This window comes from Gastrolobium bilobum, unplaced genomic scaffold, assembly GCF_033153095.1.
Source record: "Gastrolobium bilobum isolate Gb01-03AN ecotype WA unplaced genomic scaffold, APGP_CSIRO_Gbil_v1 utg1578, whole genome shotgun sequence".
NCBI classification, from domain to species: Eukaryota; Viridiplantae; Streptophyta; class Magnoliopsida; order Fabales; family Fabaceae; genus Gastrolobium; species Gastrolobium bilobum.
This window is the reverse complement of record NW_026899219.1, coordinates 436,891-457,530: the sequence shown is the minus strand read 5'-3', so window position 1 is coordinate 457,530 and position 20,640 is coordinate 436,891. Positions and strand designations below refer to the sequence as shown.

Below are 20,640 nucleotides of genomic sequence, written 5' to 3'. Positions count from 1 at the left end.
CTTTCTTCATAAGTCAATACAAACGACCTCTTAATTGGGCTGACTTGGGTTTTAGTGATTCAGTGAGAGCGTTGATTCGAGTTAGTTATTGAATCAATTACGTAATTGAATTTGTTTCGGCCGGTTGACGGCCAAATTTTGGTGACTTGCAGATTAAACGGAACTCGACGAGTCAAGCTATTTTCTCTCTTAAACTAATTTTTCCCTTAGGGGGTGTTTGGTTGAGGAGAAATTTTTTGAATAATAGGAAAATGTAATTGATAGGGAAATGGTTGGAAACTGAGTTTGGTAGGAAAATGTAAAAAAAATTGTTTGGTTGAGTAAAATTTTACCAGAAAAATAAGTGAATTTCGTGAAGAGTATGTTTAGTTGAATATAAAATATTGATGGGAAACTATTCTGAATTTACGAAACTATCCTTTTATTAAACATTGCCCTTTATACCAATACTTGTCCAAACGGTAATAGTGAATTTTCAACAAATCATGTAACAGTGAATTTTGCAACTTATCCGGTTTTTACAAATAATACCACCCTTCAAAAAGCATTCCGTAACAGTAAATTTCCAACAAATCACGTCTAATTCAAGTTAGATAGGCAACGATGAAAGCTAGATAAAAAACATAAAATCAGAGAACCAAACGTGGATTAATCAAAATGCAGGCAACACTTCCCCATGATTATTTAGCAAAATCCTGAAACAAACACCCCCTTAAACTAATTTTTCCCTTAAACCAGGTTTTTAAAAATTCGATGCCACTTTTGATGTGGCCAGAAATCAAACTCAAGTGGGAGTAAGTAGTATTATCACATAATCTCAATTATTGGTCAAAATGTATTTTATAATATGTTTATTATATTATTTAACATACATTTAGTTAAATTAGTTGAATCAACGATCCACCAGTTGAACAATGACTCAAGTAACCTAACACTTTGACCGAGTCGATGATCGGACCATATTTTAATACACTAATCCTAAATTATTTCGAGTCAAATTTAACACATCATTATATCTTTTTACTAATTTTATAATATGAAATGAGCAAAAAAATTTCTAAAACAGAAGAAAACACCTCAAATATTTATTTTTAAATGTTAATTACACAAAAAAATTAAACAAAAAAATCTGATAAAAAGACAAGTGTTTGTCAGCATCCAATATAAGGTCATACTTCCCAAAATTTTCCTTCCTCTCTTATGTTTTTTCATGGAGCATGTGTAGGGGTTTGGTATTGATTTCATCTACTTTACTTTTTCATGTTCCTCTTCATGATTTTCATTCAAGTGCAATGAAGAGGCATGCTAGGAAATTTACACATCATAGAACTGCCATGGGTTATCTTCTCATGCCATTGAAGATAGTTCATGCACTTTATTCCATGCATGTCAATTGGGAGCCTCACCTACTACTGTTTAATCAATTCATGAAATTAAGGTTCGTCATGGAAGTTTTAACGCTTGTCAGCTTCGAACTCTGAATTATAGTTCTAATTCTGACGTGTTTCAAGTAACTCAACCAGTCAGAATATTAAAATTCAATCTAACTGTTGATTAAAATACCAACTCTAGATACGATACGATGGTATCCACATTAAGGAACTTTGTCCGTATTTTTTAGTACAGCTTCGATGAAAATGAAAAACAATTAAAACGTAGCCACGTGGAGGAGAAAAATAAGTAGATTCTGCGAGCAAAACAATTTCCTAATCTAAGGGACCGGGGTAAATGGATATTGCACGCAAAGTAGGAAAAATTTTTATACATTAAATGTAACTTGCTTACCATATAAACTCGCATGGTCTTTACGAAAGAAATAAAAAATAAAAGCGGAGTCCACAGTGATTACACAACCGACAGTCATATGATTTCCTTATTTAATTTTGTTTTTCCTTCAACCGACAGAAATTGTGAAAGCTGTTTTTTTTTATATTATTTTTCGTCAACCGACAGAAATTTGTGAAAGCTGAAATATTCTTTCATATAATTTATCTTTTCATGAATTTATACTACAAAATAAAGGGGGGGGGGGGGGGGGGGGAAAGACATCGAATTAAAGCAAACAATTATAATGAAAAGCAAGTGACAAGAAAGTTTTAACTAGAAGATCGTCATAGTTAATGCCAATTGCCAATTAAGGCCAGGCTCAATTTCAATATTTCGATGAATCATTACAGACTTGCTTACTCTCTTCTTCTTTTTTTATAAATAATCAATGAAGATTATAATTATTTTTATAAGAAATTTGAAATTTTCTTATTTTTCAAGCCAAGTGTGGAACAAAATATGGTAACAACTAACAAGTGAGAGCATCAAGGATCTGTCTGTCCCTACAGAAACAGGATGAAAAGAAAGTGTCCCCATTGTCCTGAATCGAACGGCTCATATTTAAAATTTGGAAACGTGTAGCATCATTGGCTGGGCCATCATAACCGAGATGAACGGTGGAGATTGTGTTGCACAAACATTTTGGCGTGGAGGACATGTTATGATTTCAGAGTCATTCACGGTCCAAAGAATGGCTTAGTCCCACATATGACATATCCTTCCTCTTTTATTTTATTTTCTTTTTCTTTGAGCTGTAAAGTTATCATGTCAGAGGTTGGAAATGTGCCCTTTGACGACGAGTTTAGATGTTGAGTCAACTCGGAATAGGAGAAAAAATCTAAACCATCAATGCGTTTGACAATCAATAAATGACTTGACATCTATCCATAGGCGCCATCATAGCAGAGATAAACGAAGCCCCCACAAAAGAACACTCTCAGCTTAAAGAACAAAAGGGGAAATTAATGAAGAAGGGATAATTCATTTCATTTATTTATTTATTTATTTTGTCTATTATTTTTTAATATTATTAAAGGTAGATAAATATAGGGAACAAAAAGGTAAGTACAATAATTGATGGGTTTGATTTTTCTCATTTGCATTAGACAATTTGTCTGATGCAACATACAAAGAAGTAAATGAGATCCACTAAAAAAAAATAAGTGGGTCTCATTCACTTTTATACGTACTGTATGAGACAAATTATATCATGTAACATGCGAAATACATTTTTCATAATTTGTGCCAATTATGTTTTATTTAATTTTATTTTTTATTACTGTTATAATATTGTAAACTGAAATTACAATTCAATAAAACATAAATGTTAAATTAAAAATATATATTATAGTTTGTAATTTTGTTCCGTTTGTTTTAATTTTATTTTATTTAAAATATTTTTATATTAATCTCATAATGCTATAATAACAACATACGTACGACTAGATAAGTTGAAAATAATTAAACATAGATGTCAAGCATAAAAATAAAAATATCTTTTAACTTTCAAATATTTATTTAATAAATGCGATTCAAGTTCAACACCAAAAAATGCAAAAAAAATATTAATTTAGTCGTGTAAATAAGTGTAGCCTAATCCATTTACACCCATAGATGTAGCCTCGACCATTAATGATTTTCAGCCACGGGCTTCCTGGGATCCACTGACACAAACTAAGGAGGAAAGAAGTGAGACGGTGTAGAAGGAGATAGGAAAATAAAGAGAAAATGAATATGAAATGTTTCTTGTTTTTTATTATTAAGCTCCTCTGGCTATTCGTACTATTACATCTTTAATTATAATTTCTAGGTATTTAAAATGTCTGAAATACTAATTAGGAGTAACTGGTCCCACTATGTTTTTTAAAAACGTACATTAATTATCTTTTGAAGTCAATAAACTTTTTATATTCCTACGAGTTTCAATTTTTTTAATCAATTATGAAATTAATTCGAGGTATGAGATGTGTTAAGGATAAAAATTTTAGGCCCCTCTCAAAGATAATATATGAGAATTGAACTAAACTCTTTCATTTTCACTGTTCAGCTCTTTTACACCAACTGCACTATGCTATTTGGTGGTCCCACTATGTATTTAGCCCATTACAAAGTCCTTAAAATGGACAGGTCTTTTTCCTATCCTCTTGCTAATGGGCCCATTCTCAGCTGGGCTTGGGTCTCCAGACCGTTTCGTTTCAGCCAACGATGTTGAAGCTTGAAGGAAGCTACCGTGCCAGCACTGCAGGATGATCCTATTAAGAGATTGTGTGTTTCTGCGTTTGAAGGGCCCCAGTTAGTCGTTAGGACGAAGGAGATATGTTTGATAATTGTGTCCTGGACCGTACCGTAAATAAACAGAACAAGCTCTTGAGGCCCAGCAGGCTCCACTGACGGACCTTTGTTTATTTAATCCTGATTTAGGGATGAAGATTGGAGAGAGAAAGAAAATAAAAGTCTAAAAAGTTATGGATCTTATAAGAGTTATGTTGTAGAAAAAATAATTGTGTAATGTTATAGAGATTCGTTTTACGTGCCGTAATTTTTTTTTTTTCAAAAAATGTGGGCTCTACAAAATATTGTATGTGTAGGAAAGTTTGTTGTGTCATGTTAAATGACAAATGCAAACCCCAAAAATTATATATAATATATGGGTTTTTGTTTTGTCCTTTAACATGACACAAAAAAGTTTTCTTCACACACCACATTTTGTGGGACCTGCACTTTTTAAACCAAAAAAAAAAAATTAAGACACGCACAACAAATTTATATAACATTACACAATCATTTTTCCTGCAACATAACACTTATAAAACACATAATATATTACAAAACACTTTATGTCTTTCCAATAGTGTCGCTCTTTAAATTCTTGTGATTTTTTTTTTTTTAAAAAAAAAAAAAACCTTGCTTACCTCTTTATTATAGGAAGATTTTTTAACTAAAACACAGTTCATGTTATTTGATTATTAAACGGTACTAAAGATAAAAGAATTTTATTTCTTTTATTCCTTTATTTATTTAGCTTGTACTTTTAACAATATTACTAGTTTTCATCGAGAAACAGCAACAGTGTAGCCTATTGTGGTTTAATTTGAAAATGAAGAACGAAATAGATAATTAAGATAAAGCATGTACCAGGTTGATTACTGTTGATAATGATTTTTCTTAAACTCATGTTGCAAAAAATGAAATTAAAAAATTAAGAAAGTGAAAAACCTATTTTAAACTAAGCACTAGCTTGACATAAATTTATAATTAAAGATCATACAATCATTTAGAAAGATTTTAAGTTTAACTCGACACTTTGATTTTGCTGGTTTTTTTTTCGGGATTTTTTGGAAAGTTTGATTTTAAGGCCACAATTAAAATGATGGGGAACCAGGCTGAAGTCAGCCTGATCAAAACGAATAATTAAGATCCAAATTAATTACCAGCCAATCCCAAATATGGAACAAATCTTTGGTATTCCGTAATACCATATATCTTTGTAAAATGGATAAAAAGTTGGAATTTAGATGAAAAAAAAAAATAAAGATATTGATTTAAATAGAGATAAAAACTTACTTTTTAACAAAATGGGAGTACCGAATACAGTACTTCGTGACACCAAAGAAAAATTCTCAAACATGATACACTGGGCCAACTTAATATGGCCAACAATCTAGCCCACTTACATTTTGAAAGGAAAGTGCCTCTCAATTTGAGGCTTTAGGTTGGGATCCATGTAAATAGTGAATATCCAATCAAGATAACTAAGTTTACTCAAGTGACAAAGTGGGTAACCTGACCCGCCTTGCCTCCAAAGTGGGATTCATGGAAATAGTGAATATCCAATCAAGATGACTAAGTTTACTCAAGTGACAAAGTGGGTAACCTGACCACCTTGCTTCCAATTTGCCTTAAAATGACCCAATCCGTCACACTTGAAAGTGGTTTGAAAATTTTAACCTGCCTCCAACTCGCGTTGCTCCGTCAAACCGCCAACATATTAGAAAAGTAAAAAAAGAATTCAAAAATTATATTTATCTTAAATGTAAAAAGTATCAAATGAAGATAATAGAGGTATAAAAAGGTCATTAATGATTGTTTTTCAAAAATAAAAAATCAACTCAATGGGTCAACTCATTTTGTGGTAGGTTGAATCCGTTTGACCCAAACCGTCATTTGTGGCCGGTTAAACGGATCAATCCAACAAATTGAAGTCTCATTTTATCATCTCTTTAGTGTCAGGACTTCACTCTTCAACAATGCTACATACACATGAAAGTATTTAACAAAATCCATACAGAATGTAGATGAGTAAATTTCTCTTTGAAAGCTATATATTCTTTACGGGATCAACTAGAAGCAATGAAACCAAATGATGGTAGCTCAGTTGGTGCCGGGAGGAATTTAAAGTCTTAATTCCGGGACCCACCCAAATCGAACTAGTTGTGAAACAATGAACCAATTGAAATATCTAAAAAAAAAAAACTATAAGCAATGAAAAAACAAACATTACCAACAACTATTTGTTTAAGAGATAAAGAGCTTGTTCCCTTAAGGAAAGCTCTAGAGCTCAAGCCCTGCTTATTATGATGGTCTAAAATTGAATCGAATGTGAGATAATGGTTGCTTTAATATTATTTTCCCTATTCATGAATTGCAAGAGGAAATGAATAACGTGGCCATTGTTTGGGTTAGTTGAAATTTGAAAGTTTTAGGTATTGCCAATTGCCATAAATTAGAGTTTGAGAACAAATAGTTTTCGGAAAACTACCCTGATATGAGAGCTTTAATTTTGTGCTCCAGATGCACATCCCAATCAATGGACCGAAAGTGAGAAGAGAAGAGAGATAAGATAGAAAAATATTTTTTTTTCCTCAAAGTGTCGTCTTTTTAGTGGAAGGACCATCATGGGCCAAGATCACTTTAAATTTTTTCCTAATATGGATCTCAGTAATGCTCGAAAAAATTAAGTCGGGTAATCGATGAATTATTAAAGAATAAAAAAAAAATCATGTTGTTTAACTTTATTTCTTATTATTTATCCTTAAGAAAGAAGATATAGCAAGTTAGCAACACAGATTTTAGGATGGTATATATATTGACTAGAGATCATTCATTGTTAGTAAATGGAATAGTATAAAGTTGAATCGAGTGTGATATAAACATTGCTTTAATATTGTTGTTTTCCCCATTCGTGAATTGGAAGAGGAAATGAATGTGCGGGGTCATTGTTTGGGTTAATTGAAATTTTGAAAGTTTTAGCTGTTGCCATATATTAGAAATTGAGTACAAATCATTCATTTGTCACCGGCTTAGCTTGCGGCATTATTATTGCAAGAATGGTCTATCTGAATCTGCAGTGTTAAAAAAATTATAAAATTATTCATAAATTTTAACCCAGGTTTAGATTTCGATTCTTGCATTCCCATTTTTTCAAAAAAAAAAAAGAAAATTAAGTACAAGGTAATCACAAAAAAAAAAAGAAGCTTGTATATTATTCATGTCTCAAACCCTATTCGCATAAGAGAGTGTTAAGAGATATAATAAAACTATTAATATAGTTTCATTCAAGTACTTAAACTTTTGGAAGAAAAGATTACTTGTTTAGTGACAAAAACACTCCCCCTTATATGCAGCTTTTGTACATAGAGGGTAGAATCATTTAATTTAATTGCTCAACAAATGACTAAAAAGGCATGTGATAATACAATTATTGAGCAATAATCATTAGCAAATAAAAAAGAGAGAGTAGTTGAGGTGGGGTTGTATATTAAAAGTGGAATTGGTGATTAGCTTCCACCGTTCCACGGCCATATTGATGCTTCCACAGCAGCACGAAAACGACACGGCGATAACAAGCTCAGTCACACCCTGCCAAAGGACGAACTATAAGCCCAGCCCAGAACGATCTATCAACCAGAAATGCCCAATTTCAGACAAGTCAAACCATGTACGTAATTTAGCTCTTTAAGTCCTAACCGACGAAAACAACGTAGCTGCGTAACCATTGTTTCCATATTGTTTGATTTTGGAAATTATGGACAGAGCCGTATACATGTGTCCGAATCGAAGTTATGCTCAAATCTTCGTTCTTTGCGTGTTGAAAGTGAGATCTAATATAGTTATAACGTTCTTTGGCTTATGTTTAACTTCAGGGTATTTCAGCCTTTTACTTATTAAATAGATGAGTTGGTTTTTCTGCTATTGATGTATATAAGTTATTTATATTGAGTCCAAAATGACGTTGTTTTGAGACAGAATTTAAAATATTTTTGTAATTATAATTTATTTCAGAATTATTATAGTCTTTCTCGTTACAATTTTTTAATCTTTCAACAGAAAACGATATCATTTTAGAAATGAATATAGATAACTTATCTACTATAGAAATATTAAATTCTAAATTGAAATAGTTTAAGTTTGGTTAATTTTACCTAAATAGATTTAAATTTATTTTGTAAAAAGTTGGCCTAAACCACACCTACTACTTATCATGGACTTCTTTATTTTTATTTTAGCTTGACTTTTTCGGTAAAAGTAAAACGGTTAAACTTTTGCCTGACCTAAAAGTTTATTCAAAACATACATTATATGATATTTTAAGAAATTTATACTTTTTCATTTTTAAATTGATATAATTATATCTAATAAACTTATTATTTTCTAAATAAAATGAAAATATTGTATTAATTTATAATAAATGAATTACATCAGTATTATAAATAAATATGTTGACCTGATAATCTAAATCAGTTTTTTTTTTAATTAAGTCTTAGTTTACTTGATTAAATAAATACTTTTAAATGTTTCACTTATGTGATAAATATGTTATGTTTATCTAATATTAAGAATATTAGATTAAAAAGGTGTAAAGTATTAGTAGCAAAATATAAATACTGTCGACTTATTTAAAGGTCCTCCAATGCTTAACTAGCATTGGATTCTGATTAAATAATCATTGTTTCTGATTTTCTATTTGTGGTTTTGTACAGATTCATGGATCAACCATTGTTTATTAGCAGTGCCTGCGCTGTGGCACTGGACTAAACAGTACAAGTTAGCAAACTACTATCGTTAAGGATAAGGACGTAGAATACAAAAGCATTAATTAAATATAAGGTGACGCATCAACTTTCCATCTGAAAAGTTGTGCTGATCTTTTCCTTTCAACAATTTTCATCATCAAGAGGGATTACAACCAAAGGTTTGTTGTCCTTAACTTATCATAGACCCGACAGTCATATATTACATACAATTTATTATAATGACTAAAGATAGAAGATTAGATGCCCCACTTACATCACAATGGTGCCCAAAACCAACATAATTAAGCTACCATAAAAAGCCAGAAAGAAGAGCACATGTCATAGAGTCATTGGATTGGAATCACATGATTAATTATAAAAAGATAGAGTAAAATTGGAGGATTAATTGATTAGTTCAGCGCATAATTACGGAGTCCAATTCCGACTTGAAAAAAGGGGCATCTATTTGGCTCTGTCTTTAATTATATCAAATCCCATCTCAGTTGGATCAGTAGCCTGCACTTCATAGCAGATTCCATCCAGAGCCCTTCTCAACCCATCCTTTGAAGTTGCGTATAGCATCTTTGCTCTTATCCTTGATGCTGTTGGAGACCTGAAAATTTTAGTGAAAAAAACCCCTTCAAACATCAATCATCGTATTTAGATGGGATAGACTATTATACTTATCATTTTTTGTCTATCACTCTAAAACAACATTAGATCAGAATCTTAATTAACATTTATCTTTCTTTTTCTTCTCGAGATTCTGATCTAACGATACTGTAAAGAGTGATAGACAAAAGTAAACAGAAAGAATGATAAGTAGAATCCCCTATCCCTATTCATATTCATAATCCATTTTCCCTTACCATCTTTTCCTACAAGATTATTAGTACTAGAGTCATAATTTATACAAGTACCACCACATAGATGATACTAAGTAACCATGGCATGACATGAATAAATTAATCTAATCTAAAGTTTTATTGGTAAGTAAATTAATTATATACCATGCAATGAAGAAGATCTTGCTCTTGCGGCAGTTATCAACTGTGACAAAATCGAAGTCGAAAACAGCGTATCTACAATCATCATTGGGCAAGGAAGCGGCGAGATCAGCATAACCCTCGCCGGGACCACCCACCTTATCAACGGTGACAAGCTTTGACCTTTCATCAATCTTGAACACTATGTATCTGTGAACCTTCTTCCACTTCATCTCCATGAATGAGTTCTTGCACTCATCCGTTACCCACATCCCAGTAGTTGCCTGTTAATTAGTGTTAATTCACAATCAATTAGTAATTACACTAAGCACAACACAATTCACAATCCTAAAATCATCATTAAGCTTAAGCATATATTAATGAAAACAAACAACACTCACACTTCCAGTGCAGATGATGATCAAAATCTAATAAATAGAATGAAAAAAAAAAAAAAGTTACAGATGCAGATGAAGAGTACCATTTTGAAAGCCATCGCCATTGTTATCAGCTGAGGAGGAAAAACAAGCTAGTATCACTCTTTTTTTTTATTTTATTTTTCTTTAAAGTGGTGGGTGGGACTGGGTCTATATATAAAGAGGGTCTCATTGAGATTGCCATTGGTATTTCCTCTTATTTACAGTTTTGTCCTAGATTATGTCTCATATTTTTTATTTATTAATTAAAAAAGTTTATTGAAAAGAAGAAGAAGAAGTATTTCATTCAATGCCCATTGGAATGGCAGATCTCCTATTCAAAAATATACTATAAAAATGAATATACTTTATTACAAAATTGAATCTTTTCTTTAAATATTTTAGTTGATATTGGGTTATTATATACATGCACTGAGTTTTGTAATTGGAAGGAATTTATTGACTAAAATTACAAGTCATTATTACTTTTACAATTTGTCCATGGCAAACATAAATCAGTAACCTTATGGTTGTATTTTTGAGTCAGTAAAAATGTTTGATATAGTTGTATTTTTATTTATTTTTTTATAACAATATAGTTGTATTTTTGAGTCAGTAAATTAGTAAATACCCCATCGTAACAGGGACCCAAGTTTTTCACGTTAAACAAATGTTTGATATGGTTGTATTTTTGAGTCAGTAAATAAATATATACTTATCATTAATATAATTTAAGATATATTTTGATTTTAACTCGTTAAATGATTTAAGAATAAATATACTTTATTTGTTTGTGAATTTAATTTAAAGGAGGCTTTTTCGTACTTTTTCTATTTATTTAATATAAAATTAAATAAAAAATAAGTATTTAATACTTAGGAATCCAAATCATTTAATATTTTCCTTTAAGTCATTAGAAGGATTATTAAGCTAATTCATTAAGAGGAAATGAAATTATTGTTATTTAGATAAATTTTATATCTTTTAAATAGATTTTCTAACAATTTTTAAATTACTTAAAACACAAAGCATTAAATAAAAATTAAAACATTTAATATCTTAAAATAAAATACTAAAAATCATTTATCACCTTTTTTTTATACATTACTGAGAATTGAACACACAATCTAATACAACTTATCCAAACTTCTCTCACACTATATCAATCATAGTGGCTTTAACACCTTTTTTTGACATTTAAGATGATATATAATTATTTTTCTTTTAATTACTTACCATTGTCACTCATAGAGTAATAAGGAAGAAACATATATTTGCCATAAATAGAAGAGCTCCCAAAACAGGCCAGCCTCCCAAAATTATAATGTTAAATTTTTTAATATTTTTATTATAATCAAAAATATTTTAATAAATAAATATTTAATACTTTCATATAAAGTTCTATTTAAAATATAATTATTTTATAACTTAATTTTAATGAAATAATATTTACACACGAATACACAAGTAAAAATGTAAGCAAAATTTTAATATAAGTAAAAAATTAATTTTATTATCTCTGCTAAGTTTCGTTGCAAAAATGTTATCATAAAATTTTTCTCACCAGAAGTCTAGTGGAAAACCAAAATGAACTATGAAAAAATGATCTTAGTATCAATGTTGAGCAATTATTTTTAGTATGCTACATATTTAAAAATTAAACTATTAACTTTTTTTAATTACCACCCTTATAAAAACTTTTTTATATATTATTATTCATAAAACTACAGTATGTTTCATTACAAATTTGGATACTTACTTTAAACTTTTTTTTTGTTTGCATACTTACTTTCAGAGGTGACAAAGTGGGCGACTCGTCCCGTCCCGCCCCGCCCCGTCAAAAAATGAGCTAGCCTGCTTTTGGAAATAGACTGAAAAATCTAGTCCGGTCCGCCCCGTTTGGCGGGTTGGACGGGTTGGCCCGACAACTCGAGCATATTTTACACTGACCTGCCTCGGCCCGCCATCAACCCGCCAAAAAATGAGCCCGCCCCGCTTTTGAGATGAGTTAAAAAACTCAACTCACCTCGTCCCGTTTGGTGGGTTGGACAGCTTGGCCTGCCGAGCCGAGCCCGTTTTGCCGGGTCTACTTACTTTAAACTTAATTATGGAGAAATAAATTATTTTTTTGTCATTTACTTAAAAGTCTTCAAACTTGATTAAAATATATTTATTATATATTCTACAAAATTATATATATATATATATATGAGGAAGGTTATACTTACAACTTTTTTTTTACAACCTCTTGCAACCATATATCATAACCGTTGATTTCCGCCAATCAACGGTTGTCATTTATTATGAATTAATAATTAATGAATTTAATTTGCGAAAATTATAATCGTTGATTGGCGGAAATCAACGGTTATGATATATGGTTGTAAGAAGTTGTAAAAAAAAAGGTTATAACTATAACCTCTCCCTATATATATATAAAAGTATCTTTTTTTTGTAAGCTATAAAGGTATATTTTTAGGGATAGGATATTGTGACACCCAAGTTATGTTACACCCATGTGACACCCAGTCAATCTCACCGTTAGATCGCTTATGTTGATCCAACGGTTATATTTATTTCCATCTTTGTATGGTCATGATTTCCCAAATTTAAAGTGAAAGCATTAAATATGGGAAATCATAACCATACAAAGGTAGAAATAAATATACAATATTAAATTTGGGAAATCATGACCATACAAAGATGGAAATAAATATAACCGTTGGATCAACATAAGCGATCTAACGGTGAGATTGACTGGGTGTCACATGAGTGTAACATAACTTGGGTGTCACAATATCCTATCCCATATTTTTATTATAATGTTATGTTTGTAATTTATTTTATATTTATAAATATTTTTTTGTATTTTTGTATTTTTGTAAATAATACAAATGAAGAAAAAAAATTGGCTCGCGAATAAATCTCAACTTAACCTGCTAAATCATAGGATTTTGGGGTTAGGGTTAGAAAAGGTCTTACACAAAAAAAATTTATTGGATAAGGGTTAAATATAAGATTTTACAGGCTAACCAGCGGTCTTCCATCCGTTTTGACAACTCTATAAATAGTGTTTATAATTTCATTAAATATTAAATGTTAATAAATTATCATTTGGGAATATTGTGGAAACCGGTTATAGTTCGTAGCGCACATAGGATCCTGGCATTTATTTCTTGGTATCCCATTTGAAGTCTCGAGACAACGACGAGCACAAAAGGTGTGATACAAAGTGACCACAAAAGCGAAATTGAAGAAATTACAGATGGACTTAACCCAATTTGGTGATGGTATTTAATTGTTTCCTCTTAAATAGGGGAGATGTGTTATGTCTATAATCTGAATTGCACGAGAGTGGCTAGCTAAATTCTACATGGAAATAATTATAACGAATGAAAAGGACAAGTGTAAGAAAATATCGATTCAAAACTAGAACTAAAATAAACTACAAGCATAGGACCAGCGTAACATTACACAATCTTGGTAATCGCATGAGCAACTTGTGTTGAGCTCTACGTAGTTTAACACATTACTTTCTTAGAAGTTTGCAGCATATACTATAACTATGGTCCCATTTCGGACCACACCCACACATCCCATCACCCTTTTGTGTTTCTGAAAATAGTCTTTGCGTGAAAGCAAAGCAGAGAAGGTGGTACCAAAAACTAAAAAAAAAAAAAAAAAAAAAAAAAAAAAGTAAATAAATATCTTTTTTGGTCCTCAGCAAATTTCACGATGCTCGTTTTAGTCACTAGCAAATAAAAAAACTATTCGTGGTCCTAAGAAATTCAAAACGGACCTATTTAGTTAAAATCATGGTCCCTCGTAAATTCAAAAAAAACCCATATTTGAAGACTAAAATGGGTCCACTTTAAATTTCTTAGGTCCACGAATAGCCTTTTATTTGTTAGGGACTAAAGCGCTGAGCACCGAAAACTATATTTACTCAAGAAAAAACTACTACTCTTTACAAACCAGTGAATCTACTCACTTTTGCGAATCACCGTTCAGTTGTCTTGCCAACTTGGTCATTATCTGTTTGTTTTTATATATCCGTTCGGGTTCTTCTTTCAACTTTGAGATTTCATGTCCCAAGGGCTAAAGTTCTCCCATGCATTTGTCTAAGAAAACGAAGCCAATAGAGTTAACACCGCAACCAATGTCCTACAATTTAGTTGATATTGAGACAATGATAGTGTGACATATGCAATGACTCAGATTTTATTTTAAAATTAATTCAATACATATCACAGTTACACGTACATTCAGTTCTTTGTGTCACACTAGTTATCTTTTCCCGAATGCTTTGCTCTAGCTCATGTTGAGTAAGGAGAAATAGTGATTACAAACACTAAAATCCAGTTAAATAGCCAACAAGATAACTTATGTAGGTGAATAGGGAGGCATGTCCATCGAACGGATGGCCCGCTCCTTGACTTCATAAACTCATGATTAGGCCCATAAGTTGAGGTGGCATGATTCATTATGCAACCCAAGATTTTCTACTCATAAAAAATAAAACAAAAAATTGTGTACGTACTCTGAGGTGCATTAGATCAATCAAATACTTTATAAGAGCGAGCTTCTTCTGCATGGAAGTACTCACTTTTGCGGTGTATATTAATCCTCTGGATTTGACAAAATGGCATATAATATACGCTAACTTTATCTTCTTGGTCCTTATTTTGATTAAATGTATATCTGTCATGGCCATTGATCAGGTTCTGACCCTATACTCCACTTATTATCATTTGGCAAATTGAAGGGAGAGACAACATGCATATCCCATATGCTACATGCTGCTTGTACATTCTGATTCAGAATGATCTCCATTCTTTAGATCTAATCCACCAGGTCAGACAGAGAAAATCATATAGCATAACATATTTGAATAAAATTGAGCCTAGAATTTGAATCATTTAGAGTTGCTGTCTTTTTAGCACAGGCTAGAATTACATCAATTTTGGATCCAAATTGGCTCGCTCCTTGCAGCAAATTATCCTGTGCTAGAAGAAGTGGTGCACCGAGTCAGGCCAAGTTAAGGGCATGGACTACCCACTAAAACAATGACATGCCATGCCATAAGCCATAAGGTTGAAGCCATTGTCACAGATAACATAATGGCTCAATGCATTACAGCTAGTCGACCACCAGACATAACTTCATGCTATTCATTCAGATTGTACTACACATGGCCTTAGCATATAAGTTCAGATATCAGTCACCAGCATCTTGAGGCACTAGTTAAAACAACTAGGCTCAGTTCCTTCGAGTTAACTAATTACCACTGAAAATTGTGAAAAGTCAACAACTCAACATATTTTGTCATGGTCTACTTACAGATTATTGTACCCTCCAAAGGAAATGCTATTGGAAGGGAACAGGCAGGCTTTCTTAATTAACTACCCCTCATTGCACATGTACAAATTATGATTGTATGGTCAGTTGATCACAAATTCACAATCCTATCCGAACCTTCCAATAGAAGCTTTTGTTGAATAACAAGGTAGGTTTAGTAAGAGACACCTCAACAACTGCCAATACCAGCTTTCACGGGATGGCATCGAAGAAACAGAGAACTTTTTTGGGATTGTAAATAAATTTAGGGGTGTAAAATAAAATAAAAAATTCTCTTTTATATATATATATATATAGAGGACAGGATATTGTAACAAACAATTAGAGTTAATACTAATATTACTACCAATCAATTTCACCGTTAGATCGATTATGTTAATCCAACGGTTATATTTATTTTCATCTTTGTGTGGTTATGATTCTCAAATTTAATGTGAAAGCATTATATATGGAAAATAATAACCATACAAAGATGGAAATAAATATCACCGTTGGATCAACATAATCGATCTAACGATGTAATTGATTGGTAATAACATTAATAGTAACCTTAATTTGTTGTTACAATATCATTCCCCTTACATATATATATTCTAACCGATTTAAGAATTAAATTATTTTTTCTAATCTATTTAATGATCAAACTAATTTTTCTAAACTGATTCGCTTTCTGAATTGAACATTTCACCGATTTGATTTGGTTCGGCATAAAAAACCAAATCGAATTATATCCACCTCAAAATGAAATTCAATTACTAGCTAGGCTCAAAATGTTTTTCAATTTTTTCATTGTGTTTGATTTCATATTTCAAGACGAGAGAAAGATACCATCGACCATATGTACAAGCATATCTTTAGTTTTAGGTTTATAAAAATATGAAAAAATGAGTTTTAGGTGAGAATAACCTTAAAAAAGTGGGTAAAATAAAAAAAGTCAATTATATTATTATTTTTCAAATTTAATAAAGAATGCAGTGAGCTCCACAAAGAGAGTGCTGAATATATTTTCTATATGTACGAAGGCGACAACAAGTCAACAATTAACAGATACTATGCCGCGGAACGCTTTGAACAAGAGTATTGGACCAATCAGCATTCATGGTGAATCACCTCCCTCCTTAAGAAGAGATTCTTATATATTTCTGAAGTATGCATTACTCCAATAAAAATATAACACGTGATATTACATTATAATATAGACTGCGGAATTAAAAATAAAATATTATTAAATCAGTTCTAAACAGTAACCAAACTGCTAAGGTTATATCAAAATTTCTCCACCATAAGAGACAACAACCAGATGCAGAGCGCATAATGCAGGTGACAAGGCTCGTGCTCTTGAATATTGATGGAGAATGAATAACATACAGAGTAAATACACTTTTTGGTCCTCAACTCACGATACCCGCTTTAGTCCCTAGCAAATAAAGAGGCTATTCGTGGTCCTTAAAAAATTCAAAATGAACTCATTTAGTTGAAACTGTGGTCCCTCACAATTTTAAAAAAGACCTATATTAGTCCTCAAAAAGACTAAAATGGGTCCACTTTAAATTTCTTAAGAACCACAAATAGCATTGTAAAATTTGGTAAGTACCGCGAATATTTACTCTAAAATACATGTTTTTCAACAATCAAATTGGATTTTAAAAATTAAGCTAGCCCGTTTCATTATCCCAATCCAACTTCCTTTTGTCAGTCAGGCCCGTCAAAAGTAAATGGGCCACAATTTTGGCCCGAAAAATACACTAGGTCTAGCCAAGTCATTTCCAATGCATAAGGACTGATCGGCTGATTTTGACATGTCTAAATCAAAAAGTTTTTGTTCACAACGTAGAAGAAGAAACATATACTTGGAATTGTTGCTTTTACAGTTTTACATGGCTTCGTGACTATGAGAACAGTATACTACAGCCTAAAGGGAATGAAAAGCAAATCTTGGCTCCAAAATAATGGGAATGAAAGCACTATAGAAGTAATACGGATTTTGCTTAGTCCTCCAACAATTTTTTTTATTAGCAGTGTCTCTTCCCAGTTCCCGCCAAACATAATATACATGATATAGGTTACACTGAAAACATAAGTCAACTTTCAGACTAACTAAAATTTTTCCCTTTGTAAAACTTATAAACAAAAACTTCATAGAAGAAACATTCAGAGTATGCACAATAGGCTCACAGATAATTCTTACCCCATACTGTTCATAAAATATCAATCTAAGGTTTCAAAAACATTTGAATCCTAAGAATTATTTAAACACCAAGAGTTCTTGTAGGAATAGATTGTCTGAGACTTCTGCTTATGGGTAGGTGAACGTAAACGTCATGGACGTCTTTTTTACAAACCTCTCCTCTGTCCCGGTCTATTGCATAGCAGACATATATTGTGTCAATTACAAAGTCTAGCACATGCACAAAGTAACCCAGCACTAGTATCAGTAGCACCCAAGCCATTGCAGCCACAAAATATGAATCAGCCCCAAGATTGGTCGCAGCTTTCAAGATAGCACAGACCTGCTTATACATAAACAATTCGACAAACGTAAATAGAAGAAACAGAAAACAACAAAAATAGAAAAAACAAGCTAGCAACAATTTATTAAATAGACAGAACCAACGAACTGGCATCCTTTTTTTTCTCCCCAAAAGCCTAACAAGAGAGGCCTCGGACTTCAAAAAGGTTCATATCATTTTTAAGACATCATATGCCTGGAGTTTTATAAGAAAATGAAGTTTCAGGTAACTTAAATCTTCCTGCAAAGTGCAACCTCTTCTCAGCTCAACAAATATCAAGAAGAAAAGATAAATAAATTGTCCATAATTTATGGATTCCAATTGAAAATGTAGAAAACTTAATGAAAGGATATGTTGCAGGTTGTCGGTCAATAGTCAACATCCATTGGTTACATCCATAAGAAAGCTATACAAATTATCTCAGACTTCAAGAGGGTTAGTTGAAATTTATGCCTACACCAAGAACTTAGACATAGTAGCAAATCTCTAACGCAAAGGACAAGGATTAAAAAGAGAAATATTAATCACACATACCACAATTGTGTATATTGCTGAGAGGACAAAGACAATTCCAGCCAGGATGCGGGATGAGATGGCCTCCACAAATACAGCAGAGAGAAGATTACGTCTTAGAAGTTCATATGTCATCCTTGCAGATGAGCAGTAAGCTTCACCGGTTATTGCAGCAAAGTTTATGGTAAACTTATTAAGAAAATCAACTGCTGTCAGTAAGGCGTTTACACAGCACTGCAGTACAAGTTTCACTATCCCAGGAGCATCCTCTTGTCTAGCACTATCAACCGCAGAGCGCACCACTCGAACAACAAAGATAAGCAATCCTGACAAACACACTGTGCCAGAAGAAGGACCAAAAGCATTTCTGCCAGCCAAATTCTCATGGTTAATGCCTTTCTAAATGTAAAACAATCATTCAATTCGGTTGAATACTACTTTTCATCAGTTTTCCTATCTGCCAACCAATCAAGGAGAATGCTACCGGGAATGACTAAATTACGAAGCAACAAGACACATCACAGGCACTGGTTGTCTTGAACTATGCAAATTTCATAAGCAACCAATTTGAGCCAGTGACATAAATAATAACTGAAAATGAAATTAGAAGAAAAAATTCTCAAACTAAGCATTTTAACATTGATCTAACCAATCTCACACTAGACTTGGTAGATATAATATATGTATTGCACAGATGAAAGATGACAGCGATTACATGCTTTTACCATTGACAGCATTTTCTGTCTATCTAGGAAGAAGTGAACCTAAAAAGGGTGTGAATTGTCACACAATTATTTTACCACATCATAGCAATTGTGATCATATGTCAAATAAATGATAAATGGTCAGAATGAAACATCATATAAGCAACAATGACAAAGATAATTCACCTTAGAGAAGTTCTAATACCCTTCTTAGGAGTTTCATTCTCCTTGGAGAAATACCAATGAGCAATAGTCCCGCTGATGATATAAACTTGGGCTTCAAGCATAGCAGCCGCAGACCACAGCATTGTGATGATTGTCAATGCAAAATAAGCAGGCACCCACGAGTCCTGCCTCCAAACACAATCATATTCACCGTCCAAATCCTTGGGAACAATCTTGCCGTTGAACCTCGCAAACACCAAGAAAACCACGATTGGCACGTAATACACCACAAGCCCAATCGTCAAACAAGGTAGAACCCCCAACAAGCCCAGGTTCCATGAAAGCGCATCGGAGGCCACCCCGATTATGCTCACGGTGAGCTGAACCCGATGCCAATTCACCACCAAGATCCACACGATGACTCCAATCACCAAGAAGATGAACACCATCACCAGAATTCTATACGCCAGAGGGAAAGCGTCGCTGCAAGAAGAGCTGACGGTGCAGGCAACGAACCAAAACACGTTCAAGAAGATGGGGATGACGATGAAGAAAGGGAGGCAAGCGTAGACAACCTGTTTGGTATAATGCTTGAGTGAAAGAAGCAGAGCCCAACACAAGGGCACGCTCAAAATGAAGGTGATAACTAGGGTCCATGTCAAATCCTTCACGATGTTGGAAGAATTGAGCGAGACCCAGATGGGAGATGATGATGATGATGTGGAAATGGAACGCTTGACGCAGGAAGTGGTGTTGGAGTCGTAGGTGTAAGATGAGAGAGTGGTGTAGTTGGTGTTCCTGTGGAAGATGGCGAAGATGCCAAAGGCGAAGGTGGAGAGGATAAAGAGAAGGAAGAGGATGAGGAAAGGTAGGTCCTTGAAGGAACGAGGACCGTGATTGTAAGAGATGTGAAGGTACTGTTGGTTTGAGTCGGATTCATGGGAATCTTGTTCTTCGATTGGGAATGGGGGCTTCGATAGTAAGGGATTTGATGCCGAAGATTCGTATAGAGAATCGGGTTTTTTGTTGGGATCCTCGCTACTACCCATCATACGGTACCCCAAACCAAAGAAACAGAACAACAATGAGTTCGAGTTCGAGTTCGAAGGTCTCACTCTCAGGTTTGAATGGTTGCTGAGGTTATGTTG

General features: G+C 32.8%; 2 protein-coding genes across 3 annotated transcripts; both read right to left on the bottom strand.

The window, feature by feature from the left end:
- Positions 1-8,927: 8,927 nt before the first annotated feature.
- On the bottom strand, positions 8,928-17,353 carry LOC133288359 (actin-depolymerizing factor 5-like). 2 transcript variants are annotated; one of them, XM_061486091.1, is made up of 3 exons: positions 17,345-17,353; positions 9,851-10,110; positions 8,928-9,453 (listed from the first exon to the last, which is right to left on the bottom strand). In XM_061486091.1, exons 2-3 carry the CDS (start codon positions 10,096-10,098, stop codon positions 9,303-9,305), a joined length of 399 nt encoding a protein of 132 aa, XP_061342075.1. In that variant the 5' UTR covers positions 10,099-10,110; positions 17,345-17,353; the 3' UTR covers positions 8,928-9,302. The 2 variants fall into 2 exon arrangements, with proteins under 2 accessions (XP_061342075.1, XP_061342074.1); XM_061486090.1 differs by lacking the exon at positions 17,345-17,353 and adding an exon at positions 10,308-10,384 and having other exon boundaries at positions 8,929-9,453.
- A 246-nt stretch (positions 17,354-17,599) lies between these two features.
- Positions 17,600-20,640, bottom strand: LOC133288398 (uncharacterized). Its single transcript, XM_061486149.1, has 3 exons — positions 19,514-20,640; positions 18,645-18,990; positions 17,600-18,110 (listed from the first exon to the last, which is right to left on the bottom strand). The coding sequence occupies exons 1-3, from the start codon at positions 20,542-20,544 to the stop codon at positions 17,850-17,852; spliced, it is 1,638 nt and encodes a 545-aa protein (XP_061342133.1). The 5' UTR covers positions 20,545-20,640; the 3' UTR covers positions 17,600-17,849.

Excerpts from the sequence above, each read along its gene's own strand:
- LOC133288359 (XM_061486090.1), bottom strand. The coding sequence starts at position 10,328 with ATGGCGATGGCTTTCAAAATG. Across the intron at positions 10,111-10,307 it reads TGGCGATGGCTTTCAAAATG|GCAACTACTGGGATGTGGGT; the intron begins GTACTCTTCATC and ends ACTAATTAACAG. Across the intron at positions 9,454-9,850 it reads AAGATCTTCTTCATTGCATG|GTCTCCAACAGCATCAAGGA; the intron begins GTATATAATTAA and ends TAAAATTTTCAG.
- LOC133288398 (XM_061486149.1), bottom strand. The coding sequence starts at position 20,544 with ATGATGGGTAGTAGCGAGGATCCCAACAAAAAACCCGATTCTCTATAC. Across the intron at positions 18,991-19,513 it reads GGTATTAGAACTTCTCTAAG|AAATGCTTTTGGTCCTTCTT; the intron begins GTGAATTATCTT and ends TTTGGCTGGCAG. Across the intron at positions 18,111-18,644 it reads CAGCAATATACACAATTGTG|GTCTGTGCTATCTTGAAAGC; the intron begins GTATGTGTGATT and ends ATGTATAAGCAG.